Source organism: Oncorhynchus keta, chromosome 37, assembly GCF_023373465.1.
Source record: "Oncorhynchus keta strain PuntledgeMale-10-30-2019 chromosome 37, Oket_V2, whole genome shotgun sequence".
Taxonomy (NCBI): Eukaryota; Metazoa; Chordata; class Actinopteri; order Salmoniformes; family Salmonidae; genus Oncorhynchus; species Oncorhynchus keta.
Window position 1 is genome coordinate 18,051,992 of NC_068457.1, and position 27,500 is coordinate 18,079,491.

Sequence of the window (27,500 nt, forward strand, 5' to 3'; positions counted from 1 at the left end):
GAATTATGGCCCATTCCTCCTGACAGTGCTGGTGTAACTGAGTCAGGTTTGTAGGCCTCCTTGCTCACACACGCCTTTTCAGTTCTGCACACAATTATTCTATGGGATTGAGGTCAGGGCTTTGTGATGGCCATTCCAATACCTTGACTATTGTTGTCCTTAAGCCATTTTGCCACAACTTTGGACGTATGCTTGGGGTCATTGTCCATTGGAAGACCCATTTGCGACCAAGCTTTAACTTCCTGATTGATGTCTTGATATGTTGCTTCAATATATCCACATAGTTTTCCTCCCTCATGATGCCATCTATTTTGTGAAGTGGACCAGTCCCTCCTGCAGCAAAGCCCCTGATTTGCACTTTTCGCACCAAAGTACATTAATCTCTAAGAGACAGAACGTGTCTCTTTCCTGAGCGGTATGATGGCTGCATGGTCCCATGGTGTTTATACTTGCATTCTATTGTTTTTACAGATGAACGTGGTACCTTCAGGCATTTGGTAATTGCTCCCAAAGATGAACCAGACATGTGGAGGTCTACAATTATTTTCTGAGATCTTGGCTGATTTCTTTTGATTTTCCAATGATGTCAAGCAAAGAGGCACATAGTTTGAAGGTAAGCCTTGAAATACATCCACAGGTGCACCTCCAATTGACTCAAATGATGTCAATTAGCCTATCAGAAGCTTCTAAAGCCATGACATAATTTTCTGGAATTTTCCAAGCTGTTTAAAGGCACAGTCAACTTAGTGTCTGTAAACTTCTGACCCACTGGAATTGTGATACTGTCACGCCCTGATCATAGAGAGCCCTTGGTTCTGTATGGTATTGTAGGTCAGGGCGTGACTAGGGGGGTGTTCTAGTTTTTTCTATTTCTATGTTGGTGTGCTTGGTATGGTTCCCAATTAGAGGCAGCTGATTATTGTTGTCTCTAATTGGGGATCATATTTAAGTTCTCTATTGTTCCCACCTGGGTTGTGGGATATTGTTTTGGTTGGTGCTGATGTTGTGCTCCGACTGCACGTTTGTTATTCTTTGTTGTAAGTTTCACTATTAAAGATAATGTGGAACTCTACGCTGCGCCTTGGTCTACTCATTTCAACAAACGTGACAGATACAGTGAATTCTAAGTGAAATAATCTGTCTGTAAACAAGTGTTGGAAAAATGACTTGTGTCATTCACAAAGTAGATGTCCTAACTGACTTGCCAAAACTAGTTTGTTAACAAGAAATTTGTGGAGTGGTTGAAAAATGAGTTTTAATGACTCCAACCTAAGTGTATGTAAACTTCCGGCTTCAACTGTATCAGTCCACTCACTCCATTCCAGCCGTCCTCCCGTCAGCAGCCTCCTGTGACGGAAACCCACGCACCGCCAGACAAACACACCCTTACCTTTGAGTGCGGAGGGTACAGTCTTGGTGGTAGAGAAGGTATGCGTGTCTGAGAAGGGTCCCTCCCCTGCGTCACTACATGCCTGGATCCTGAACCGGTAACTGGTGGACTCTGTCAGACGCTGCACCTTGTAAGTATGACTGGGACCTCTGTAGATACATACAAACCTGGACAGAAAGACAAGGTTGAGAGGTAAGAAGAGAGAGAGAAACGAGAGAAGAAGAGAGAGAACGAGAGAGGAATAGAGTGAGAGAGAGAAAGGGAGAGAACAATAAGGAGTCCAATAAAATGATGAGAGCAGGCTCTCATAAAGAGAGAACAAAGAGTCTAATAAAATGATGAGAGCAGGCTCTCATAAAGAGAGAACAAAGAGTCTAATAAAATGATGAGAGCAGGCTCTCATAAAGAGAGAACAAAGAGTCTAATAAAATGATGAGAGCAGGCTCTCATAAAGGGAGAACAAAGAGTCTAATAAAATGATGAGAGCAGGCTCTCATAAAGGGAGAACAAAGAGTCTAATAAAATGATGAGAGCAGGCTCTCATAAAGGGAGAACAATAAGGAGTCTAATAAAATGATGAGAGCAGGCTCTCATAAAGAGAGAACAATAAGGAGTCTAATAAAATGATGAGAGCAGGCTCTCATAAAGGGAGAACAATAAGGAGTCTAATAAAATGATGAGAGCAGGCTCTCATAAAGGGAGAACAAAGAGTCTAATAAAATGATGAGAGCAGGCTCTCATAAAGGGAGAACAAAGAGTCTAATAAAATGATGAGAGCAGGCTCTCATAAAGGGAGAACAAAGAGTCTAATAAAATGATGAGAGCAGGCTCTCATAAAGAGAGAACAATAAGGAGTCTAATAAAATGATGAGAGCAGGCTCTCATAAAGAGAGAACAAAGAGTCTAATAAAATGATGAGAGCAGGCTCTCATAAAGAGAGAACAATAAGGAGTCTAATAAAATGATGAGAGCAGGCTCTCATAAAGAGAGAACAAAGAGTCTAATAAAATGATGAGAGCAGGCTCTCATAAAGGGAGAACAATAAGGAGTCTAATAAAATGATGAGAGCAGGCTCTCATAAAGAGAGAACAATAAGGAGTCTAATAAAATGATGAGAGCAGGCTCTCATAAAGGGAGAACAATAAGGAGTCTAATAAAATGATGAGAGCAGGCTCTCATAAAGAGAGAACAATAAGGAGTCTAATAAAATGATGAGAGCAGGCTCTCATAAAGAGAAAACAATAAGGAGTCTAATAAAATGATGAGAGCAGGCTCTCATAAAGGGAGAACAATAAGTAGTCTAATAAAATGATGAGAGCAGGCTCTCATAAAGAGAGAACAATAAGGAGTCTAATAAAATGATGAGAGCAGGCTCTCATAAAGAGAAAACAATAAGGAGTCTAATAAAATGATGAGAGCAGGCTCTCATAAAGGGAGAACAATAAGGAGTCTAATAAAATGATGAGAGCAGGCTCTCATAAAGAGAGAACAATAAGGAGTCTAATAAAATGATGAGAGCAGGCTCTCATAAAGAGAAAACAATAAGGAGTCTAATAAAATGATGAGAGCAGGCTCTCATAAAGAGAGAACAAAGAGTCTAATAAAATGATGAGAGCAGGCTCTCATAAAGAGAGAACAATAAGGAGTCTAATAAAATGATGAGAGCAGGCTCTCATAAAGAGAGAACAATAAGGAGTCTAATAAAATGATGAGAGCAGGCTCTCATAAAGAGAAAACAATAAGGAGTCTAATAAAATGATGAGAGCAGGCTCTCATAAAGAGAGAACAAAGAGTCTAATAAAATGATGAGAGCAGGCTCTCATAAAGGGAGAACAATAAGGAGTCTAATAAAATGATGAGAGCAGGCTCTCATAAAGGGAGAACAATAAGGAGTCTAATAAAATGATGAGAGCAGGCTCTCATAAAGAGAGAACAATAAGGAGTCTAATAAAATGATGAGAGCAGGCTCTCATAAAGAGAAAACAATAAGGAGTCTAATAAAATGATGAGAGCAGGCTCTCATAAAGAGAGAACAAAGAGTCTAATAAAATGATGAGAGCAGGCTCTCATAAAGAGAGAACAATAAGGAGTCTAATAAAATGATGAGAGCAGGCTCTCATAAAGAGAGAACAATAAGGAGTCTAATAAAATGATGAGAGCAGGCTCTCATAAAGAGAAAACAATAAGGAGTCTAATAAAATGATGAGAGCAGGCTCTCATAAAGAGAGAACAAAGAGTCTAATAAAATGATGAGAGCAGGCTCTCATAAAGAGAGAACAAAGAGTCTAATAAAATGATGAGAGCAGGCTCTCATAAAGAGAGAACAATAAGGAGTCTAATAAAATGATGAAAGCAGGCTCTCATAAAGAGAGAACAATAAGGAGTCTAATAAAATGATGAGAGCAGGCTCTCATAAAGAGAGAACAATAAGGAGTCTAATAAAATAATGAGAGCAGGCTTTCATAAAGGGAGAACAATAAGGAGTCTAATAAAATGATGAGAGCAGGCTCTCATAAAGAGAGAACAATAAGGAGTCTAATAAAATGATGAGAGCAGGCTCTCATAAAGAGAGAACAAAGAGTCTAATAAAATGATGAGAGCAGGCTCTCATAAAGAGAGAACAATAAGGAGTCTAATAAAATGATGAGAGCAGGCTCTCATAAAGAGAGAACAAAGAGTCTAATAAAATGATGAGAGCAGGCTCTCATAAAGGGAGAACAATAAGGAGTCTAATAAAATGATGAGAGCAGGCTCTCATAAAGAGAGAACAATAAGGAGTCTAATAAAATGATAAGAGCAGGCTCTCATAAAGAGAGAACAATAAGGAGTCTAATAAAATGATGAGAGCAGGCTCTCATAAAGAGAGAACAATAAGGAGTCTAATAAAATGATGAGAACAATAAGGAGTCTAATAAAATGATGAGAGCAGGCTCTCATAAAGAGAGAACAATAAGGAGTCTAATAAAATGATGAGAGCAGGCTCTCATAAAGGAGAACAATAAGGAGTCTAATAAAATGATGAGAGCAGGCTCTCATAAAGGGAGAACAATAAGGAGTCTAATAAAATGATGAGAGCAGGCTCTCATAAAGAGAGAACAATAAGGAGTCTAATAAAATGATGAGAGCAGGCTCTCATAAAGAGAGAACAATAAGGAGTCTAATAAAATGATGAGAGCAGGCTCTCATAAAGAGAGAACAATAAGGAGTCTAATAAAATGATGAGAGCAGGCTCTCATAAAGAGAGAACAATAAGGAGTCTAATAAAATGATGAGAGCAGGCTCTCATAAAAGAGAACAAAGAGTCTAATAAAATGATGAGAGCAGGCTCTCATAAAGAGAGAACAATAAGGAGTCTAATAAAATGATGAGAGCAGGCTCTCATAAAGAGAGAACAATAAGAGTCTAATAAAAGAACAATAAGGAGTCTAATAAAATGATGAGAGCAGGCTCTCATAAAGAGAGAACAATAAGGAGTCTAATAAAATGATGAGAGCAGGCTCTCATAAAGAGAGAACAATAAGGAGTCTAATAAAATGATGAGAGCAGGCTCTCATAAAGAGAGAACAATAAGGAGTCTAATAAAATGATGAGAGCAGGCTCTCATAAAGAGAGAACAAAGAGTCTAATAAAATGATGAGAGCAGGCTCTCATAAAGAGAGAACAATAAGGAGTCTAATAAAATGATGAGAGCAGGCTCTCATAAAGAGAGAACAATAAGGAGTCTAATAAAATGATGAGAGCAGGCTCTCATAAAGAGAGAACAATAAGGAGTCTAATAAAATGATGAGAGCAGGCTCTCATAAAGAGAGAACAATAAGGAGTCTAATAAAATGATGAGAGCAGGCTCTCATAAAGAGAGAACAAAGAGTCTAATAAAATGATGAGAGCAGGCTCTCATAAAGAGAGAACAATAAGGAGTCTAATAAAATGATGAGAGCAGGCTCTCATAAAGAGAGAACAATAAGGAGTCTAATAAAATGATGAGAGCAGGCTCTCATAAAGAGAGAACAAAGAGTCTAATAAAATGATGAGAGCAGGCTCTCATAAAGGGAGAACAATAAGGAGTCTAATAAAATGATGAGAGCAGGCTCTCATAAAGAGAGAACAATAAGGAGTCTAATAAAATGATGAGAGCAGGCTCTCATAAAGAGAGAACAATAAGGAGTCTAATAAAATGATGAGAGCAGGCTCTCATAAAGAGAGAACAAAGAGTCTAATAAAATGATGAGAGCAGGCTCTCATAAAGAGAGAACAATAAGGAGTCTAATAAAATGATGAGAGCAGGCTCTCATAAAGAGAGAACAAAGAGTCTAATAAAATGATGAGAGCAGGCTCTCATAAAGAGAGAACAATAAGGAGTCTAATAAAATGATGAGAGCAGGCTCTCATAAAGAGAGAACAATAAGGAGTCTAATAAAATGATGAGAGCAGGCTCTCATAAAGAGAGAACAATAAGGAGTCTAATAAAATGATGAGAGCAGGCTCTCATAAAGAGAGAACAATAAGGAGTCTAATAAAATGATGAGAGCAGGCTCTCATAAAGAGAAAACAATAAGGAGTCTAATAAAATGATGAGAGCAGGCTCTCATAAAGAGAGAACAATAAGGAGTCTAATAAAATGATGAGAGCAGGCTCTCATAAAGAGAGAACAAAGAGTCTAATAAAATGATGAGAGCAGGCTCTCATAAAGAGAGAACAATAAGGAGTCTAATAAAATGATGAAAGCAGGCTCTCATAAAGAGAGAACAATAAGGAGTCTAATAAAATGATGAGAGCAGGCTCTCATAAAGAGAGAACAATAAGGAGTCTAATAAAATAATGAGAGCAGGCTTTCATAAAGGGAGAACAATAAGGAGTCTAATAAAATGATGAGAGCAGGCTCTCATAAAGAGAGAACAATAAGGAGTCTAATAAAATGATGAGAGCAGGCTCTCATAAAGAGAGAACAATAAGGAGTCTAATAAAATGATGAGAGCAGGCTCTCATAAAGAGAGAACAATAAGGAGTCTAATAAAATGATGAGAGCAGGCTCTCATAAAGAGAGAACAATAAGGAGTCTAATAAAATGATGAGAGCAGGCTCTCATAAAGAGAGAACAATAAGGAGTCTAATAAAATGATGAGAGCAGGCTCTCATAAAGAGAGAACAAAGAGTCTAATAAAATGATGAGAGCAGGCTCTCATAAAGGGAGAACAATAAGGAGTCTAATAAAATGATGAGAGCAGGCTCTCATAAAGAGAGAACAATAAGGAGTCTAATAAAATGATGAGAGCAGGCTCTCATAAAGAGAGAACAATAAGGAGTCTAATAAAATGATGAGAGCAGGCTCTCATAAAGAGAGAACAATAAGGAGTCTAATAAAATGATGAGAGCAGGCTCTCATAAAGGGAGAACAATAAGGAGTCTAATAAAATGATGAGAGCAGGCTCTCATAAAGAGAGAACAATAAGGAGTCTAATAAAATGATGAGAGCAGGCTCTCATAAAGAGAGAACAATAAGGAGTCTAATAAAATGATGAGAGCAGGCTCTCATAAAGAGAGAACAATAAGGAGTCTAATAAAATGATGAGAGCAGGCTCTCATAAAGAGAGAACAATAAGGAGTCTAATAAAATGATGAGAGCAGGCTCTCATAAAGAGAGAACAATAAGGAGTCTAATAAAATGGTGAGAGCAGGCTCTCATAAAGAGAGAACAATAAGGAGTCTAATAAAATGATGAGAGCAGGCTCTCATAAAGAGAGAACAATAAGGAGTCTAATAAAATAATGAGAGCAGGCTTTCATAAAGGCAGAACAATAAGGAGTCTAATAAAATGATGAGAGCAGGCTCTCATAAAGAGAGAACAATAAGGAGTCTAATAAAATGATGAGAGCAGGCTCTCATAAAGGGAGAACAATAAGGAGTCTAATAAAATGATGAGAGCAGGCTCTCATAAAGAGAGAACAATAAGGAGTCTAATAAAATGATGAGAGCAGGCTCTCATAAAGAGAGAACAATAAGGAGTCTAATAAAATGATGAGAGCAGGCTCTCATAAAGAGAGAACAAAGAGTCTAATAAAATGATGAGAGCAGGCTCTCATAAAGGGAGAACAATAAGGAGTCTAATAAAATGATGAGAGCAGGCTCTCATAAAGAGAGAACAATAAGGAGTCTAATAAAATGATGAGAGCAGGCTCTCATAAAGAGAGAACAATAAGGAGTCTAATAAAATGATGAGAGCAGGCTCTCATAAAGAGAGAACAATAAGGAGTCTAATAAAATGATGAGAGCAGGCTCTCATAAAGAGAGAACAAAGAGTCTAATAAAATGATGAGAGCAGGCTCTCATAAAGAGAGAACAATAAGGAGTCTAATAAAATGATGAGAGCAGGCTCTCATAAAGGGAGAACAATAAGGAGTCTAATAAAATGATGAGAGCAGGCTCTCATAAAGAGAGAACAATAAGGAGTCTAATAAAATGATGAGAGCAGGCTCTCATAAAGAGAGAACAATAAGGAGTCTAATAAAATGATGAGAGCAGGCTCTCATAAAGAGAGAACAATAAGGAGTCTAATAAAATGATGAGAGCAGGCTCTCATAAAGAGAGAACAAAGAGTCTAATAAAATGATGAGAGCAGGCTCTCATAAAGAGAGAACAATAAGGAGTCTAATAAAATGATGAGAGCAGGCTCTCATAAAGAGAGAACAATAAGGAGTCTAATAAAATTATGAGAGCAGGCTCTCATAAAGGGAGAACAATAAGGAGTCTAATAAAATGATGAGAGCAGGCTCTCATAAAGAGAGAACAATAAGGAGTCTAATAAAATGATGAGAGCAGGCTCTCATAAAGGGAGAACAATAAGGAGTCTAATAAAATGATGAGAGCAGGCTCTCATAAAGGGAGAACAATAAGGAGTCTAATAAAATGATGAGAGCAGGCTCTCATAAAGGGAGAACAATAAGGAGTCTAATAAAATGATGAGAGCAGGCTCTCATAAAGGGAGAACAATAAGGAGTCTAATAAAATGATGAGAGCAGGCTCTCATAAAGAGAGAACAATAAGGAGTCTAATAAAATGATGAGAGCAGGCTCTCATAAAGAGAGAACAAAGAGTCTAATAAAATGATGAGAGCAGGCTCTCATAAAGAGAGAACAATAAGGAGTCTAATAAAATGATGAGAGCAGGCTCTCATAAAGGGAGAACAATAAGGAGTCTAATAAAATGATGAGAGCAGGCTCTCATAAAGAGAGAACAATAAGGAGTCTAATAAAATGATGAGAGCAGGCTCTCATAAAGGGAGAACAATAAGGAGTCTAATAAAATGATGAGAGCAGGCTCTCATAAAGAGAGAACAATAAGGAGTCTAATAAAATGATGAGAGCAGGCTCTCATAAAGGGAGAACAATAAGGAGTCTAATAAAATGATGAGAGCAGGCTCTCATAAAGAGAGAACAATAAGGAGTCTAATAAAATGATGAGAGCAGGCTCTCATAAAGAGAGAACAATAAGGAGTCTAATAAAATGATGAGAGCAGGCTCTCATAAAGAGAGAACAATAAGGAGTCTAATAAAATGATGAGAGCAGGCTCTCATAAAGAGAGAACAATAAGGAGTCTAATAAAATGATGAGAGCAGGCTCTCATAAAGAGAGAACAATAAGGAGTCTAATAAAATGATGAGAGCAGGCTCTCATAAAGAGAGAACAATAAGGAGTCTAATAAAATGATGAGAGCAGGCTCTCATAAAGAGAGAACAATAAGGAGTCTAATAAAATGATGAGAGCAGGCTCTCATAAAGAGAGAACAATAAGGAGTCTAATAAAATGATGAGAGCAGGCTCTCATAAAGAGAGAACAAAGAGTCTAATAAAATGATGAGAGCAGGCTCTCATAAAGAGAGAACAATAAGGAGTCTAATAAAATGATGAGAGCAGGCTCTCATAAAGAGAGAACAATAAGGAGTCTAATAAAATGATGAGAGCAGGCTCTCATAAAGGGAGAACAATAAGGAGTCTAATAAAATGATGAGAGCAGGCTCTCATAAAGAGAGAACAATAAGGAGTCTAATAAAATGATGAGAGCAGGCTCTCATAAAGGAGAACAATAAGGAGTCTAATAAAATGATGAGAGCAGGCTCTCATAAAGGAGAACAATAAGGAGTCTAATAAAATGATGAGAGCAGGCTCTCATAAAGGGAGAACAATAAGGAGTCTAATAAAATGATGAGAGCAGGCTCTCATAAAGGGAGAACAATAAGGAGTCTAATAAAATGATGAGAGCAGGCTCTCATAAAGAGAGAACAATAAGGAGTCTAATAAAATGATGAGAGCAGGCTCTCATAAAGAGAGAACAAAGAGTCTAATAAAATGATGAGAGCAGGCTCTCATAAAGAGAGAACAATAAGGAGTCTAATAAAATGATGAGAGCAGGCTCTCATAAAGGGAGAACAATAAGGAGTCTAATAAAATGATGAGAGCAGGCTCTCATAAAGAGAGAACAATAAGGAGTCTAATAAAATGATGAGAGCAGGCTCTCATAAAGGGAGAACAATAAGGAGTCTAATAAAATGATGAGAGCAGGCTCTCATAAAGAGAGAACAATAAGGAGTCTAATAAAATGATGAGAGCAGGCTCTCATAAAGGGAGAACAATAAGGAGTCTAATAAAATGATGAGAGCAGGCTCTCATAAAGAGAGAACAATAAGGAGTCTAATAAAATGATGAGAGCAGGCTCTCATAAAGAGAGAACAATAAGGAGTCTAATAAAATGATGAGAGCAGGCTCTCATAAAGAGAGAACAATAAGGAGTCTAATAAAATGATGAGAGCAGGCTCTCATAAAGAGAGAACAATAAGGAGTCTAATAAAATGATGAGAGCAGGCTCTCATAAAGAGAGAACAATAAGGAGTCTAATAAAATGATGAGAGCAGGCTCTCATAAAGAGAGAACAATAAGGAGTCTAATAAAATGATGAGAGCAGGCTCTCATAAAGAGAGAACAATAAGGAGTCTAATAAAATGATGAGAGCAGGCTCTCATAAAGAGAGAACAATAAGGAGTCTAATAAAATAATGAGAGCAGGCTTTCATAAAGGCAGAACAATAAGGAGTCTAATAAAATGATGAGAGCAGGCTCTCATAAAGAGAGAACAATAAGGAGTCTAATAAAATGATGAGAGCAGGCTCTCATAAAGAGAGAACAATAAGGAGTCTAATAAAATGATGAGAGCAGGCTCTCATAAAGAGAGAACAATAAGGAGTCTAATAAAATGATGAGAGCAGGCTCTCATAAAGAGAGAACAAAGAGTCTAATAAAATGATGAGAGCAGGCTCTCATAAAGGGAGAACAATAAGGAGTCTAATAAAATGATGAGAGCAGGCTCTCATAAAGAGAGAACAATAAGGAGTCTAATAAAATGATGAGAGCAGGCTCTCATAAAGAGAGAACAATAAGGAGTCTAATAAAATGATGAGAGCAGGCTCTCATAAAAGAGAGAACAATAAGGAGTCTAATAAAATGATGAGAGCAGGCTCTCATAAAGAGAGAACAAAGAGTCTAATAAAATGATGAGAGCAGGCTCTCATAAAGAGAGAACAATAAGGAGTCTAATAAAATGATGAGAGCAGGCTCTCATAAAGGGAGAACAATAAGGAGTCTAATAAAATGATGAGAGCAGGCTCTCATAAAGAGAGAACAATAAGGAGTCTAATAAAATGATGAGAGCAGGCTCTCATAAAAAGAGAGAACAATAAGGAGTCTAATAAAATGATGAGAGCAGGCTCTCATAAAGAGAGAACAATAAGGAGTCTAATAAAATGATGAGAGCAGGCTCTCATAAAGAGAGAACAAAGAGTCTAATAAAATGATGAGAGCAGGCTCTCATAAAGAGAGAACAATAAGGAGTCTAATAAAATGATGAGAGCAGGCTCTCATAAAGAGAGAACAATAAGGAGTCTAATAAAATGATGAGAGCAGGCTCTCATAAAGGGAGAACAATAAGGAGTCTAATAAAATGATGAGAGCAGGCTCTCATAAAGAGAGAACAATAAGGAGTCTAATAAAATGATGAGAGCAGGCTCTCATAAAGGGAGAACAATAAGGAGTCTAATAAAATGATGAGAGCAGGCTCTCATAAAGGGAGAACAATAAGGAGTCTAATAAAATGATGAGAGCAGGCTCTCATAAAGGGAGAACAATAAGGAGTCTAATAAAATGATGAGAGCAGGCTCTCATAAAGGAGAACAATAAGGAGTCTAATAAAATGATGAGAGCAGGCTCTCATAAAGAGAGAACAATAAGGAGTCTAATAAAATGATGAGAGCAGGCTCTCATAAAGAGAGAACAAAGAGTCTAATAAAATGATGAGAGCAGGCTCTCATAAAGAGAGAACAATAAGGAGTCTAATAAAATGATGAGAGCAGGCTCTCATAAAGGGAGAACAATAAGGAGTCTAATAAAATGATGAGAGCAGGCTCTCATAAAGAGAGAACAATAAGGAGTCTAATAAAATGATGAGAGCAGGCTCTCATAAAGGGAGAACAATAAGGAGTCTAATAAAATGATGAGAGCAGGCTCTCATAAAGAGAGAACAATAAGGAGTCTAATAAAATGATGAGAGCAGGCTCTCATAAAGAGAGAACAATAAGGAGTCTAATAAAATGATGAGAGCAGGCTCTCATAAAGAGAGAACAATAAGGAGTCTAATAAAATGATGAGAGCAGGCTCTCATAAAGAGAGAACAATAAGGAGTCTAATAAAATGATGAGAGCAGGCTCTCATAAAGAGAGAACAATAAGGAGTCTAATAAAATGATGAGAGCAGGCTCTCATAAAGAGAGAACAATAAGGAGTCTAATAAAATGATGAGAGCAGGCTCTCATAAAGAGAGAACAATAAGGAGTCTAATAAAATGATGAGAGCAGGCTCTCATAAAGAGAGAACAATAAGGAGTCTAATAAAATGATGAGAGCAGGCTCTCATAAAGAGAGAACAATAAGGAGTCTAATAAAATGATGAGAGCAGGCTCTCATAAAGAGAGAACAATAAGGAGTCTAATAAAATGATGAGAGCAGGCTCTCATAAAGAGAGAACAAAGAGTCTAATAAAATGATGAGAGCAGGCTCTCATAAAGAGAGAACAATAAGGAGTCTAATAAAATGATGAGAGCAGGCTCTCATAAAGAGAGAACAATAAGGAGTCTAATAAAATGATGAGAGCAGGCTCTCATAAAGGGAGAACAATAAGGAGTCTAATAAAATGATGAGAGCAGGCTCTCATAAAGAGAGAACAATAAGGAGTCTAATAAAATGATGAGAGCAGGCTCTCATAAAGGGAGAACAATAAGGAGTCTAATAAAATGATGAGAGCAGGCTCTCATAAAGGGAGAACAATAAGGAGTCTAATAAAATGATGAGAGCAGGCTCTCATAAAGGGAGAACAATAAGGAGTCTAATAAAATGATGAGAGCAGGCTCTCATAAAGGGAGAACAATAAGGAGTCTAATAAAATGATGAGAGCAGGCTCTCATAAAGAGAGAACAATAAGGAGTCTAATAAAATGATGAGAGCAGGCTCTCATAAAGAGAGAACAAAGAGTCTAATAAAATGATGAGAGCAGGCTCTCATAAAGAGAGAACAATAAGGAGTCTAATAAAATGATGAGAGCAGGCTCTCATAAAGGGAGAACAATAAGGAGTCTAATAAAATGATGAGAGCAGGCTCTCATAAAGAGAGAACAATAAGGAGTCTAATAAAATGATGAGAGCAGGCTCTCATAAAGGAGAACAATAAGGAGTCTAATAAAATGATGAGAGCAGGCTCTCATAAAGAGAGAACAATAAGGAGTCTAATAAAATGATGAGAGCAGGCTCTCATAAAGGGAGAACAATAAGGAGTCTAATAAAATGATGAGAGCAGGCTCTCATAAAGAGAGAACAATAAGGAGTCTAATAAAATGATGAGAGCAGGCTCTCATAAAGAGAGAACAATAAGGAGTCTAATAAAATGATGAGAGCAGGCTCTCATAAAGAGAGAACAATAAGGAGTCTAATAAAATGATGAGAGCAGGCTCTCATAAAGAGAGAACAATAAGGAGTCTAATAAAATGATGAGAGCAGGCTCTCATAAAGAGAGAAGGCAGTGGAAAGAGGTAGCTGGGGAAGGAGGGAGGGAGAGCTTCCGCTAGGATAGAGAAGTGTCTGTAACTTCACCTGAAGCATTTATGGTAGGGGAGTACACACACACACTTATTTTAGGGTATATCAGCTGTTGTTATGTTCTCTTTATAGCATAAATGCAGTATGACCAGTCAACCCAGTAAACAGGACAAGTCCATCTCTGCACAACGAAATAATCTGTTTTTACTCTCAGGACATTTCCATAATTATCAGTGCTGGCAGACCGTGTGTGTGTGTGTGTGTGTGTGTGTGTAAGTAAATGATGAGTTATGACCCACGGTTGTTTTGACAAGGCATTTTGGCACAACCAGGGCCAAGCAATTAACACACCACTTAGCCTGAAATAAACACACACTCACTCTGAGAACATTACATAGCAGGTACAACCCCATCAAAACGCATGTCTGTCCGTCTCTGTATGTATGTATGTTTGGAGGAAGGGTGGCTACAAGCTCCGAGCTTCAAATGGACAAAAATAAAATCAGCGAGAGACCGGTGTCGAAACATGAGGATAAGAAGAGAGAGGGGGAGGCAGAGGTGGGGGTGTAGTTATTTCACTGCATCTTACAGAGAGAGAGGAGGGGACAGACAGACCGGTGTCAGGACACCACATGAGTTTGAAAAGGTCATTGTAGAAATGAAAACAATATTTGCTGTTTGGTCATTTGATATGTCTTTGTTTACTGCCAATAATACTGTCCTTTTCTCTCTCTCTCTCTCTCTCTCTCTCTCTCTCTCTCTCTCTCTCTCTCTCTCTCTCTCTCTCTCTCTCTCTCTCTCTCTCTCTCTCTCTCTCTCTCTCTCTCTCTCTCTCTCTCTCTCTCTCTCTCTCTCTCTCTCTCTCTCTCTCTCTCTCTCTCATAGTGTCTGTGTATCTGGTTACCATAGCAATATGTCAATTACAGAGATTCCAGGTAATTCAGCCCTAATACTGTCTGGTTAGGAGCGGCAGGGGAGAAGAGGGACTAGGAAAATGTGAGGAGGGTAGAGGAGAGTCTCCAATACTGCCAGTTAAATCCATTTAGCTCTGATGATGCCCTTTCTACCCTGCAGAGACACATGCAGAGAGATAGAGGGAGGGAGGGAGAGAGAGAGGGAGGGTGTGATAGAGAGGTAGAGGGAGGGTGGGATAGAGAGGTAGAGGGAGGGTGAGATAGAGAGGAGGTAGAGGGGGAGTGAGATAGAGTGGGAGGGTGAGATAGAGAGAGGGAGGGTGAGAGAGAGAGGGAGGGTGAAAGAGAGAGGAGGTAGAGGGGGAGAGAGATAGAGCATGGGGGAGGGAGAGGAGGAGAGAGATAGAGGGTGGGGGATAGAGAGGGGGTAGAGGGGGGGAGAGATAGAGAGAGGGAGGGTGAGAGAGAGAGGGAGGGTGAGAGAGAGAGGGAGGGTGAGAGAGAGAGGAGGTAGAGGGGGAGTGAGAGAGAGAGGGAGGGAGAGAGAGAGGTAGGGTGGGATAGAGAGGTAGAGGGAGGGTGAGATAGAGAGAGGGAGGGTGAGATAGAGAGGAGGTAGAGGGAGGGTGCGATAGAGAGAGGGAGGGTGAGATAGAGCATGGGGGAGGGAGAGGAGGAGAGAGATAGAGGGTGGGGGAGGGAGACGAGGAGAGAGATAGAGGGTGAGAGATAGAGAGGGGGTAGAGGGTGATAGAGAGGGGGTAGAGGGGGAGAGAGATAGAGAGAGGGGGATAGAGAGGGGGAGAGAGATAGAGAGAGGGGGGATAGAGAGGAGGTAGATGGGGAGAGAGAGGGGGTAGAGAGGAGGTAGAGGGGATATAGAGAGAGTGGGGATAGAGAGGAGGTAGATGGGGATAGAGAAAGGAGGGATAGAGAGGAGGTAGGGGGGTAGAGAGAGAGGGGGATAGAGAGGAGGTAGAGGGGATATAGAGAGGGGGGATAGAGAGGAGGTAGAGGGGGAGAGAGAGGAGGTAGGGGGGATATAGAGAGAGTGGGGATAGAGAGGAGGTAGATGGGGATAGAGAGAGGGGGGATAGAGAGGAGGTAGATGGGGAGAGAGAGGGGGTAGAGAGGAGGTAGAGGGTATATAGAGAGAGTGGGGATAGAGAGGAGGTAGAGGGGGAGAGAGGGGGGATAGAGAGGAGGTAGGGGGGATATAGAGAGAGTGGGGATAGAGAGGAGGTAGATGGGGATAGAGAAAGGGGGGATAGAGGGGAGGTAGGGGGATAGAGAGAGGGGGATAGAGAGGAGGTAGAGGGGATATAGAGAGGGGGGATAGAGAGGAGGTAGAGGGGATATAGAGAGAGGGGGATAGAGAGGAGGTAGAGGGGGGAGAGAGAGAGGGGGTAGAGAGGAGGTAGAGGGGGAGAGAGAGAGGGGGTAGAGAGGAGGTAGATGGGGATAGAGAGAGGGGGTAGAGAGGAGGTAGGGTGATAGAGAGAGAGGGGGATAGAGAGGAGGTAGGGGGGATAGAGAGGAGGTAGATGGGGATAGAGAGAGAGGGGGGGATAGAGAGGAGGTAGGTGGGTCGCTCTGGATAAGAGCGTCTGCTAAATGACTTAAATGTAAATGTAAATGGATAGAGAGGAGGTAGGGGGGATAGAGAGAGATGGGGATAGAGAGGAGGTAGAGGGGATATAGAGAGAGGGGGGATAGAGAGGAGGTAGGGGGATATAGAGAGAGGGGGATAGAGAGGAGGTAGAAGGGGAGATAGATAGACTGCTAAATGCAGCTAAACTCCTCATAATTAAATGTTCTGAGGTAATGAGTCAATATTCATCAGTCTGACATGTGTCAGGAACCACACTGATCCATTAAATGCATTACAGACTTGTTTAAGGGCACTTGCTAGGCCCCTGGTTAGAAGTAGTGCACTATACAGGGAATAGGGTGCCATTTCCCTGGTTAGAAGTAGTGCACTATACAGGGAATAGGGTGCCATTTGGGATGCAGTCTAGCCTGCATTTATTTTCCTACTCCGGCTTGGTGAATACAAGCAAACGCCACATTCGAGTGATGCGATAACACTCGCGACAAAAACCTGTGTAGCCGATAGCTATACACGGACGCCAGGACCTTGACAAACCTAGCTGAGTGAGTGATGACAATGACAACACACCAGTCTGATGTGTTCAACAAGATCTCTTTGGGATGTTTTACCTTGCCTCGCTGGCTTGCTAGGTAATCAATCCTCCAGAGATATCTGCGATGTGGTAGACGATAACAGTCTGACTACGTGTTTGCTAACTTGCATGAGCTGCATCTGAAGTCGGCCGTGATCGTATTTACTTCTGTGTAAACAAACCAATGTTTTGATTAAGATCTGCGACTTTGGATGATGTGACCGGAAACGGCTCTATAAGGACAGGAGTTTTTCCTGACCACAAGACAATGTCAGCTTGTAACTAGAACCCCGAGTTTTTCCTGACCACAAGACAATGTCAGCTTGTAACTAGAACCCCGAGTTTTTCCTGACCACAAGACAATGTCAGCTTGTAACTAGAACCCCGAGTTTTTCCTGACCACAAGACAATGTCAGCTTGTAACTAGAACCCCAAGTTTTTCCTGACCACAAGACAATGTCAGCTTGTAACTAAAACCCCGAGTTTTTCCTGACCACAAGACAAGGTCAGCTTGTAACTAGAACCCCAAGTTTTTCCTGACCACAAGACAATGTCAGCTTGTAACTAGAACCCTGAGGTTTTCCTGACCACAAGACAATGTCAGCTTGTAACTAGAACCCCAAGTTTTTCCTGACCACAAGACAATGTCAGCTTGTAACTAGAACCCCGAGTTTTTCCTGACCACAAGACAATGTCAGCTTGTAACTAGAACCCCGAGTTTTTCCTGACCACAAGACAATGTCAGCTTGAAACTAGAACCCCGAGTTTTTCCTGACCACAAGACAAGGTCAGCTTGTAACTAGAACCCCAAGTTTTTCCTGACCACAAGACAATGTCAGCTTGTAACTAGAACCCCGAGTTTTTCCTGACCACAAGACAATGTCAGCTTGTAACTAAAACCCCGAGTTTTTCCTGACCACAAGACAAGGTCCGCTTGTAACTAGAACCCCGAGTTTTTCCTGACCACAAGACAGTGTCAGCTTGTAACTAGAACCCCGAGTTTTTCCTGACCACAAGACAATGTCAGCTTGTAACTAAAACCCCGAGTTTTTCCTGACCACAAGACAAGGTCCGCTTGTAACTAGAACCCCAAGTTTTTCCTGACCACAAGACAATGTCAGCTTGTAACTAGAACCCTGAGGTTTTCCTGACCACAAGACAATGTCAGCTTGTAACTAGAACCCTGAGGTTTTCCTGGGCACAAGACAAGGTGTTAACTAACCTCCAGACGAGCTTCAATGCCATACAACTCTCCTTCCATGGCCTCCAATTGCTCTTAAATGCAGGGGAAACTTAATGCATGCTATTCAACCGATCGCTGCCCGCACCTGCTCGCCTGTCCAGCATCACTACTCTGGACGGCTCTGACTTAGACTACGTGGACAACTACAAATACCTAGGTGTCTGGTTAGACTGTAAACTCTCCTTTCAGACCCACATTACACATCTCCAATCGAAAGTTACATCTAGAATTGGCTTCCCATTTCGCAACAAAGCATCCTACATTCATGCTGCCAAACATACCCTCGTAAAACTGACCATCCTACCGATTCTCGACTTCGGTAATGTCATCTATAAAATCGCCTCCAACACTCTACTCAACAAACTGGATGCAGTCTATAATATAATAATAATAATATATGCCATTTAGCAGACGCTTTTATCCAAAGCGACTTACAGTCAGTCATGTGTGCATACATTCTACGTATGGGTGGTCCTGGGAATCGAACCCACTACCCTGGCGTTACAAGCGCCATGCTCTACCAACTGAGCTACAGAAGGACCATCCATTTTGTGCCATCCATTTTGTCACCAAAGCCCCATATACTACCCACCATTTGCGACCTGTATGGTCTCGTTGGTTGGCCCTCGCTTCATACGCATCGCCAAACCCACTGGCTACAGGTTATCTACAAGTCTCTGCTAGGTAAAGCCCCGCCTTATCTCAGCTCACTGGTCACCATAGCAGCACCCACTCGTAGCATGCGCTCCAGCAGGTATATCTCTCTAGTCATCCCCAAAGCCAATTCCTCCTTTGGTCGTCTTTCCTTCCAGTTCTCTGCTGCTAATGACTGGAACGAACTACAAAAATCTCTGAAGCTGGAGACTAATATCAATTCAATTCAAGGGGCTTTATTGGCATGGGAAACGTGTTAACATTGCCAAAACAAGTGAGGTAGATAATATATAAAAATGAAATAAACAATAAAAATGAACAGTAAACATTACACACACAGAAGTTTCAATATATATATATATATATATATATATATATATATATATATATATATATATATATATATGTGTTGTAACAATGTACAAATGGTTAAAGTACATATCTCCCTCACTAGCTTAAAGCACCAGCTGTCAGAGCAGCTCACAGATCACTGCACATAGCCCATCTGTAAACAGCCCATCTATCTACCAACCTCATCCCCATACAGTATGTGTTTATTTATCTTGCTCCTTTGCACCCCAGTATCTCTACTTGCACATTCAACTTCTGCACATCTACCATCCCAGTGTTTAATTGATATATTGTAATTACTTCACCACCATATCTTACCTCATTTGCACTCACTGTATATAAACTTGTTGTTTTCTTTTGTTCTACTGTATTATTGACTATGTTTTGTTTATTCCATGTGTAACTCTGTGTTGTTTGTGTCGCACTGCTTTGCTTTATCTTGGCCAGGTCGCAGTTGCAAATGAGAACTTGTTCTCAACTACCCTACCTGGTTAAATAAAGGTGAAATAAAAAATAATAAGGTCAGCTTGTAACTAGAACCCTGAGTTTTTCCTGGGCAGGTCACTTGGCCAGCAACACTTCAGGGCCCAATAGGGGTACAGTATGTAATTCAATGAGAGCTGTCTGGTGGGGGGTGACCGTATGGGTATGAAGGAGGAGATGGGGAGGGGTATATACTCACCAAGCTGAGAAAGCAGTTCAGCTCTGCTAGAATAGAAAGGTATGTATTTTATTTTATCTTTTTATTTAACTAGGCAAGTCAGTTAAGAACAAATTCTTAATTTCAATGACGGCCTAGGAACAGTGGGTTAACTGCCTCGTTCAGGGGCAGAACGACAGATTTTCACCTTGTCAGCTCTGGGGTTTGAACTTGCAACCTTCCGGTTACTAGTCCAACGCTCGAACCACTAAGATACCCTGCCACACCGTATGTTGGCATTGTGGGGGTCATAGTGGACAGTCGGTTAATTACCGCACCGTCAGTTAGTCCACAACCCTCTGGCCTAGGCTAGGGATGCCAACCACACCAGTCATCCATGTCGTAATGTGGCTGTGGCTAGGGATGCCAGAATGCCAACCACACCAGTCATCCAAGTCGTAATGTGGCTGTGGCTAGGGATGCCAAGATGCCAACCACACCAGTCATCCATGTCGTAATGTGGCTGTGGCTAGGGATGCCAGGATGCCAACCACACCAGTCATCCATGTCGTAATGTGGCTGTGGCTAGGGATGCCAGAATGCCAACCACACCAGTCATCCATGTCGTAATGTGGCTGTGGCTAGGGATGCCAGAATGCCAACCACACCAGTCATCCATGTCGTAAGGTGGCTGTGGCTAGGGATGCCAGAATGCCAACCACACCAGTCATCCATGTCGTAATGTGGCTGTGGCTAGGGATGCCAGAATGCCAACCACACCAGTCATCCATGTCGTAATGTGGCTGTGGCTAGGGATGCCAAGATGCCAACCACACCAGTCATCCATGTCGTAATGTGGCTGTGGCTAGGGATGCCAGAATGCCAACCACACCAGTCATCCATGTCGTAATGTGGCTGTGGCTAGGGATGCCAAGATGCCAACCACACCAGTCATCCATGTCGTAATGTGGCTGTGGCTAGGGATGCCAGGATGCCAACCACACCAGTCATCCATGTCGTAATGTGGCTGTGGCTAGGGATGCCAACCACACCAGTCATCCATGTCGTAATGTGGCTGTGGCTAGGGATGCCAGGATGCCAACCATACCAGTCATCCATGTCGTAATGTGGCTGTGGCTAGGGATGCCAACCACACCAGTCATCCATGTCGTAATGTGGCTGTGGCTAGGGATGCCAAGATGCCAACCACACCAGTCATCCATGTCGTAATGTGGCTGTGGCTAGGGACGCCAGGATGCCAACCACACCAGTCATCCATGTCGTAATGTGGCTGTGGCGAGGGATGCCAGGATGCCAACCACACCAGTCATCCATGTCGTAATGTGGCTGTGGCTAGGGATGCCAGGATGCCAACCATACCAGTCATCCATGTCGTAATGTGGCTGTGGCTAGGGATGCCAACCACACCAGTCATCCATGTCGTAATGTGGCTGTGGCGAGGGATGCCAGGATGCCAACCACACCAGTCATCCATGTCGTAATGTGGCTGTGGCTAGGGATGCCAGGATGCCAACCACACCAGTCATCCATGTCGTAATGTGGCTGTGGCTAGGGATGCCAGAATGCCAACCACACCAGTCATCCATGTCGTAATGTGGCTGTGGCTAGGGATGCCAGGATGCCAACCACACCAGTCATCCATGTCGTAATGTGGCTGTGGCTAGGGATGCCAGAATGCCAACCACACCAGTCATCCATGTCGTAATGTGGCTGTGGCTAGGGATGCCAGAATGCCAACCACACCAGTCATCCATGTCGTAATGTGGTTGTGGATAGGGATGCCAGGATGCCAACCACACCAGTCATCCATGTCGTAATGTGGCTGTGGCTAGGGATGCCAGGATGCCAACCACACCAGTCATCCATGTCGTAATGTGGCTGTGGCTAGGGATGCCAACCACACCAGTCATCCATGTCGTAATGTGGCTGTGGCTAGGGATGCCAGGATGCCAACCACACCAGTCATCCATGTCGTAATGTGGCTGTGGCTAGGGATGCCAACCACACCAGTCATCCATGTCGTAATGTGGCTGTGGCTAGGGATGCCAGGATGCCAACCACACCAGTCATCCATGTCGTAATGTGGCTGTGGCTAGGGATGCCAGAATGCCAACCACACCAGTCATCCATGTCGTAATGTGGCTGTGGCTAGGGATGCCAAGATGCCAACCACACCAGTCATCCATGTCGTAATGTGGCTGTGGCGAGGGATGCCAGGATGCCAACCACACCAGTCATCCATGTCGTAATGTGGCTGTGGCTAGGGATGCCAAGATGCCAACCACACCAGTCATCCATGTCGTAATGTGGCTGTGGCTAGGGATGCCAGGATGCCAACCACACCAGTCATCCATGTCGTAATGTGGCTGTGGCTAGGGATGCCAACCACACCAGTCATCCATGTCGTAATGTGGCTGTGGCTAGGGATGCCAGAATGCCAACCACACCAGTCATCCATGTCGTAATGTGGCTGTGGCTAGGGATGCCAGAATGCCAACCACACCAGTCATCCATGTCGTAATGTGGTTGTGGATAGGGATGCCAGGATGCCAACCACACCAGTCATCCATGTCGTAATGTGGCTGTGGCTAGGGATGCCAGGATGCCAACCACACCAGTCATCCATGTCGTAATGTGGCTGTGGCTAGGGATGCCAACCACACCAGTCATCCATGTCGTAATGTGGCTGTGGCTAGGGATGCCAGGATGCCAACCACACCAGTCATCCATGTCGTAATGTGGCTGTGGCTAGGGATGCCAGAATGCCAACCACACCAGTCATCCATGTCGTAATGTGGCTGTGGCTAGGGATGCCAAGATGCCAACCACACCAGTCATCCATGTCGTAATGTGGCTGTGGCGAGGGATGCCAGGATGCCAACCACACCAGTCATCCATGTCGTAATGTGGCTGTGGCTAGGGATGCCAAGATGCCAACCACACCAGTCATCCATGTCGTAATGTGGCTGTGGCTAGGGATGCCAGGATGCCAACCACACCAGTCATCCATGTCGTAATGTGGCTGTGGCTAGGGATGCCAACCACACCAGTCATCCATGTCGTAATGTGGCTGTGGCTAGGGATGCCAGGATGCCAACCACACCAGTCATCCATGTCGTAATGTGGCTGTGGCTAGGGATGCCAAGCATACCCATCACCCAAGGCACTGCCAGGCAGACAGACAGTCTCTCTAATTCTCTCACTTATCCTTTATTACCTCCCTTTTCTTCCCTTCCCTTCCCTTCACCCTCCCTCCACTTTCCATCCTTCCCTCGCTCCCTCCTCCTACCTCTACTTCCCTACCTCTCTATTTATTTCTCTCCTTCCTTCAGTCTGTTCTCTAATGGACAGCCTGGTTGACCAGTTCATGGTTCTAATTAGTTCTGTAGTCTAGATGTTCTCATCGTGTGTTCTCCCTAGATCTACTGGTTACTGTCATTTCCTCTACCTATCTCCCCACACGCACACACACACGCATGCACACACGCACTAATCACTCACACAATGTGTTTGAAGTATTTTCCTTCAGTAGAACTGTGATATGTAATATGGTTATTTACCAGATGCTTTTATCTAGACCGTACATAACATTGAGCCATTGGAACCATTGGAGTGTAGTAGCTGTGTGTGTGTGTGTACTCTATACTCTACCTGTGGTTCTTATCTTCCATCTGTAGTGTGTAGAACATGTCATTGGAGAGCAGGGCGCGGGTGTGTGTGTGTGCAGCGTTCTCCCCCCACTTCAGTTTCAGGCTCTGGGGGCCGGCAGCCGAACATTCCAAAGGAGGAGGAGCCGGAGGGAGGGGGCGTGTCCTAGCCACCAGGGGTGGGCTCAACGGGCCACAGCCAATCACATTCACCGCTTGGATCTGCACACTGAGAGAGAAAGAGAGGGAGGGGTTAGGATAAATTGAGTGCGTGAAAGTTAGTTTGTCCATAACCAGTTTGGGTGTGTGTGTGTGTTTGTATTAGTATTTATTAGGGATCCCCATTAGTTCCTGCAGCAGCTACTCTTCCTGGGGTCCAAACACATTAAGGCACTTCCATCACACATAAGAGAAGATCAATCAGTCCATCATATAACATTATTACACCACTACACATCTACAGTACAAACTGTACGGTCTGTGTCTGAGTACTAATGTTGGTTAATAGCAGAAGAGAGGCAGCATTAGAGGTGCTGGGTGTTTTCCTCTGTCCATTGCGTCATGACTGACCCCTAACCTCACCTAGCCGGCATCCATCTAACCCAGTCTCTCATAACTGATATTTTCCGTTCCCCAAAACAAGTCACGCCTTGCAAAAATCTGCAAACTTTCAATAAATTCCCTGGTTCTCCTGAAATCCCGGTTGGAGGATCCCTGGAATCAGGGGGGAATAAGCAAGAACTCTGGAATGCTCCAACAGGATTTCTGGAAAACCAGGGAATTTGGCAACCCTAGTCATGCTTTTCAACATCATCCCTATGGAGTAACTAGGAATAGAGAGGAATATAAAGAGGAATAGCAATCATATCAACCTCAATCATCTAGAGTCATCTCATCCAGTATATTACCGTTATAACGCTGTATTAGATCTGTTCTCAGACCTGTTCAGACAGTTCCTTAACCTCTATGGCCCTCTATGGCCAGTCCTGAATGACACGTCAGGAATATATTATGTCTGGTAAGATGAGGACTTACTGTGTTGTTGTTCCATCTATTTTCTGTTGTTTACTAGAGTCCCTCCACTGTCCTGTTGTCTTTTCCAGGAACCCTCCTCGCTCTCTCTCCCTCTCTCTCTCTCTCTCTCTGAACAATCTCACTTCCTTCCCCCCCTCTCTCTCTCTCTCTGAACAATCTCACTTCCTTTCCCTCACTCTCTCCCCCTCTCTCTCTCTCTCTGAACAATCTCACTTCCTTTCCCTCACTCTCTCCCCCTCTCTCTGAACAATCTCACTTCCTTTCCCTCACTCTCTCCCCCTCTCTCTCTCTCTCTGAACAATCTCACTTCCTTTCCCTCACTCTCTCCCCCTCTCTCTCTCTCTCTGAACAATCTCACTTCCTTTCCCTCACTCTCTCCCCTCAACAATCTCACTTCCTTTCCCTCACCCCCTCTCTCTCTCTCTCTGAACAATCTCACTTCCTTTCCCTCACTCTCTCCCCCTCTCTCTCTCTCTCTGAACAATCTCACTTCCTTTCCCTCACTCTCTCCCCCTCTCTCTCTCTCTCTCTGAACAATCTCACTTCCTTTCCCTCACTCTCTCCCCCTCTCTCTCTCTCTCTGAACAATCTCACTTCCTTTCCCTCACTCTCTCCCCCTCTCTCTCGCTCTCTCTCTCTCTCTGGACAATCTCACTTCCTTTCCCTCACTCTCTCCCCCTCTCTCTCTCTCTGGACAATCTCACTTCCTTTCCCTCACTCTCTCCCCTCTCTCTCGCTCTCTCTCTCTCTCTGGACAATCTCACTTCCTTTCCCCCACTCTCTCCCCCTCTCTCTCTCTCTGGACAATCTCACTTCCTTTCCCTCACTCTCTCCCCCTCTCTCTCTCTCTGGACAATCTCACTTCCTTTCCCTCACTCTCACTCTCTCTCTCCCCCTCTCTCTCTCTGGACAATCTCACTTCCTTTCCCTCACTCTCTCCCCCTCTCTCTCTCTCTGGACAATCTCACTTCCTTTCCCTCACTCTCACTCTCTCTCTCTCTCTCTCTCTCTCTCTCTCTCTCTCTCTCTCCCCCTCTCTCTCTCTCTGGACAATCTCACTTCCTTTCCCTCACTCTCTCTCTCTCTCTCTCTCTCTCTCTCTCTCTCTCTCTCTCAACGATCTTGCTTCCTTTCCCTCACTCTCTCCCCCTCTCTCTCTGTCTGGACGATCTTGCTTTCTTTCCCTCACTCTCTCTGTCTGGACGATCTTGCTTCCTTTCCCTCACTCTCTCCCCCTCTCTGGACAATATTGCTTCCTTTCCCTCACTCTCTCCCCCTCTCTCTCTCTCTGGACAATATTGCTTCCTTTCCCTCACTCTCTCCCCTCTCTCTCTCTGGACAATATTGCTTCCTTTCCCTCACTCTCTCCCCCTCTCTCTCTGGACAATCTCACTTCCTTTCCCTCACTCTCTCCCCCTCTCTCTCTCGACGATCTTGCTTCCTTTCCCTCACTCTCTCTCCCCCTCTCTCTCTCTCTCTCGACGATCTTGCTTCCTTTCCCTCACTCTCTCCCCCCCTCTCTCTGTCTGGACGATCTTGCTTCCTTTCCCTCACTCTCTCCCCCCCTCTCTCTGTCTGGACGATCTTGCTTCCTTTCCCTCACTCTCTCCCCCTCTCTCTCTGTCTGGACGATCTTGCTTCCTTTCCCTCAATCTCCCCCTCTGGACAATATTGCTTCCTTTCCCTCTCTCTCTCTGGACAATATTGCTTCCTTTCCCTCATTCTCTCCCCCTCTCTCTCTCTCTGGACAATATTGCTTTCTTTCCCTCACTCTCTCCCCCTCTCTCTCTCTGGACAATATTTCTTCCTTTCCCTCACTCTCTCCCCCTCTCTCTCTCTGGACAATATTGCTTCCTTTCCCTCACTCTCTCCCCCTCTCTCTCTCTCTCTGGACAATATTGCTTCCTTTCCCTCACTCTCTCCCCCTCTCTCTCTCTGGACAATATTGCTTTCTTTCCCTCACTCTCTCCCCCTCTCTCTCTCTGGACAATATTGCTTCCTTTCCTCACTCTCTCCCCCTCTCTCCCCCTCTGGACAATATTGCTTCCTTTCCCTCACTCTCTCCCCCTCTCTCTCTCTGGACAATATTGCTTCCTTTCCCTCACTCTCTTCCCCTCTCTCTCTCTGGACAATATTGCTTCCTTTCCCTCACTCTCTTCCCCTCTCTCTCTCTGGACAATATTGCTTCCTTTCCCTCACTCTCTCCCCCTCTCTCTCTCTGGACAATATTTCTTCCTTTCCCTCACTCTCTCCCCCTCTCTGGACAATATTTCTTCCTTTCCCTCTCTGTCTGGACAATCTTCTCTCTCTCTCTCATTACCTTAATTATTTTACTGTCTGACATTTACCAACAGTAGCATTTTCCTGATGACACACACACACACACACACACACACACACACACACACACACACACACACACACACACACACACACACACACACACACACACACACACACACACACACACACACACACACACACACACACCTTCTCCTAGTTCCTCATGGATCATAAAGGAGTATTTTAGATGCAGACACCAGTTGACAGTTCCAGTCAAACAAACCTACGTGATGTTGGCTACAGAAGCACATTCTCCACAGACAGACGGGCATAGAGAGAAGCTCACAGACACACACACTTAACATAGACTAAAGTTACATCTAACTACTGAAATTAACATGGACTAAAGTTACATCTAACTACTGAACTTAACATGGACTAAACTTACATCTAACTACTGAACTTAACATGGACTAAACTTACATCTAACTACTGAACTTAACATGGACTAAACTTACATCTAACTACTGAACTTAACATGGACTAAACTTACATCTAACTACTAAACTTAGCATAGACTAAACTTACATCTAACTACTAAACTTAGCATATACTAAACTTACATCTAACTACTAAACTTAGCATATACTAAACTTACATCTAACTACTAAACTTAGCATAGACTAAACTTACATCTAAATACTAAACTTAGCATATACTAAACTTACATCTAACTACTAAACTTAGCATATACTAAACTTACATCTAACTACTAAACTTAGCATAGACTAAACTTACATCTAACTACTAAACTTAGCATAGACTAAACTTACATCTAACTACTGAACTTAACATGGACTAAACTTACATCTAACTACTAAACTTAGCATAGACTAAACTTACATCTAACTACTGAACTTAACATTGACTAAACTTACATCTAACTACTAAACTTAATATAGACTAAACTTACTTCTAACTACTAAACTTAACATAGACTAAAGTTACATCT

At 42.8% G+C, this 27,500-nt stretch overlaps 1 protein-coding gene across 1 annotated transcript in view; it reads right to left on the minus strand.

The window, feature by feature from the left end:
• Positions 1 to 27,500, minus strand: part of LOC118381882 (fibronectin type III domain-containing protein 3B-like) — a 235,056-nt gene that overhangs the window by 14,387 nt on the left and 193,169 nt on the right. The window contains 2 exon segments of the mRNA XM_052499389.1: positions 1,391 to 1,557; positions 23,175 to 23,399. Coding sequence (XP_052355349.1) covers positions 1,391 to 1,557; positions 23,175 to 23,399 — 392 coding nt within the window.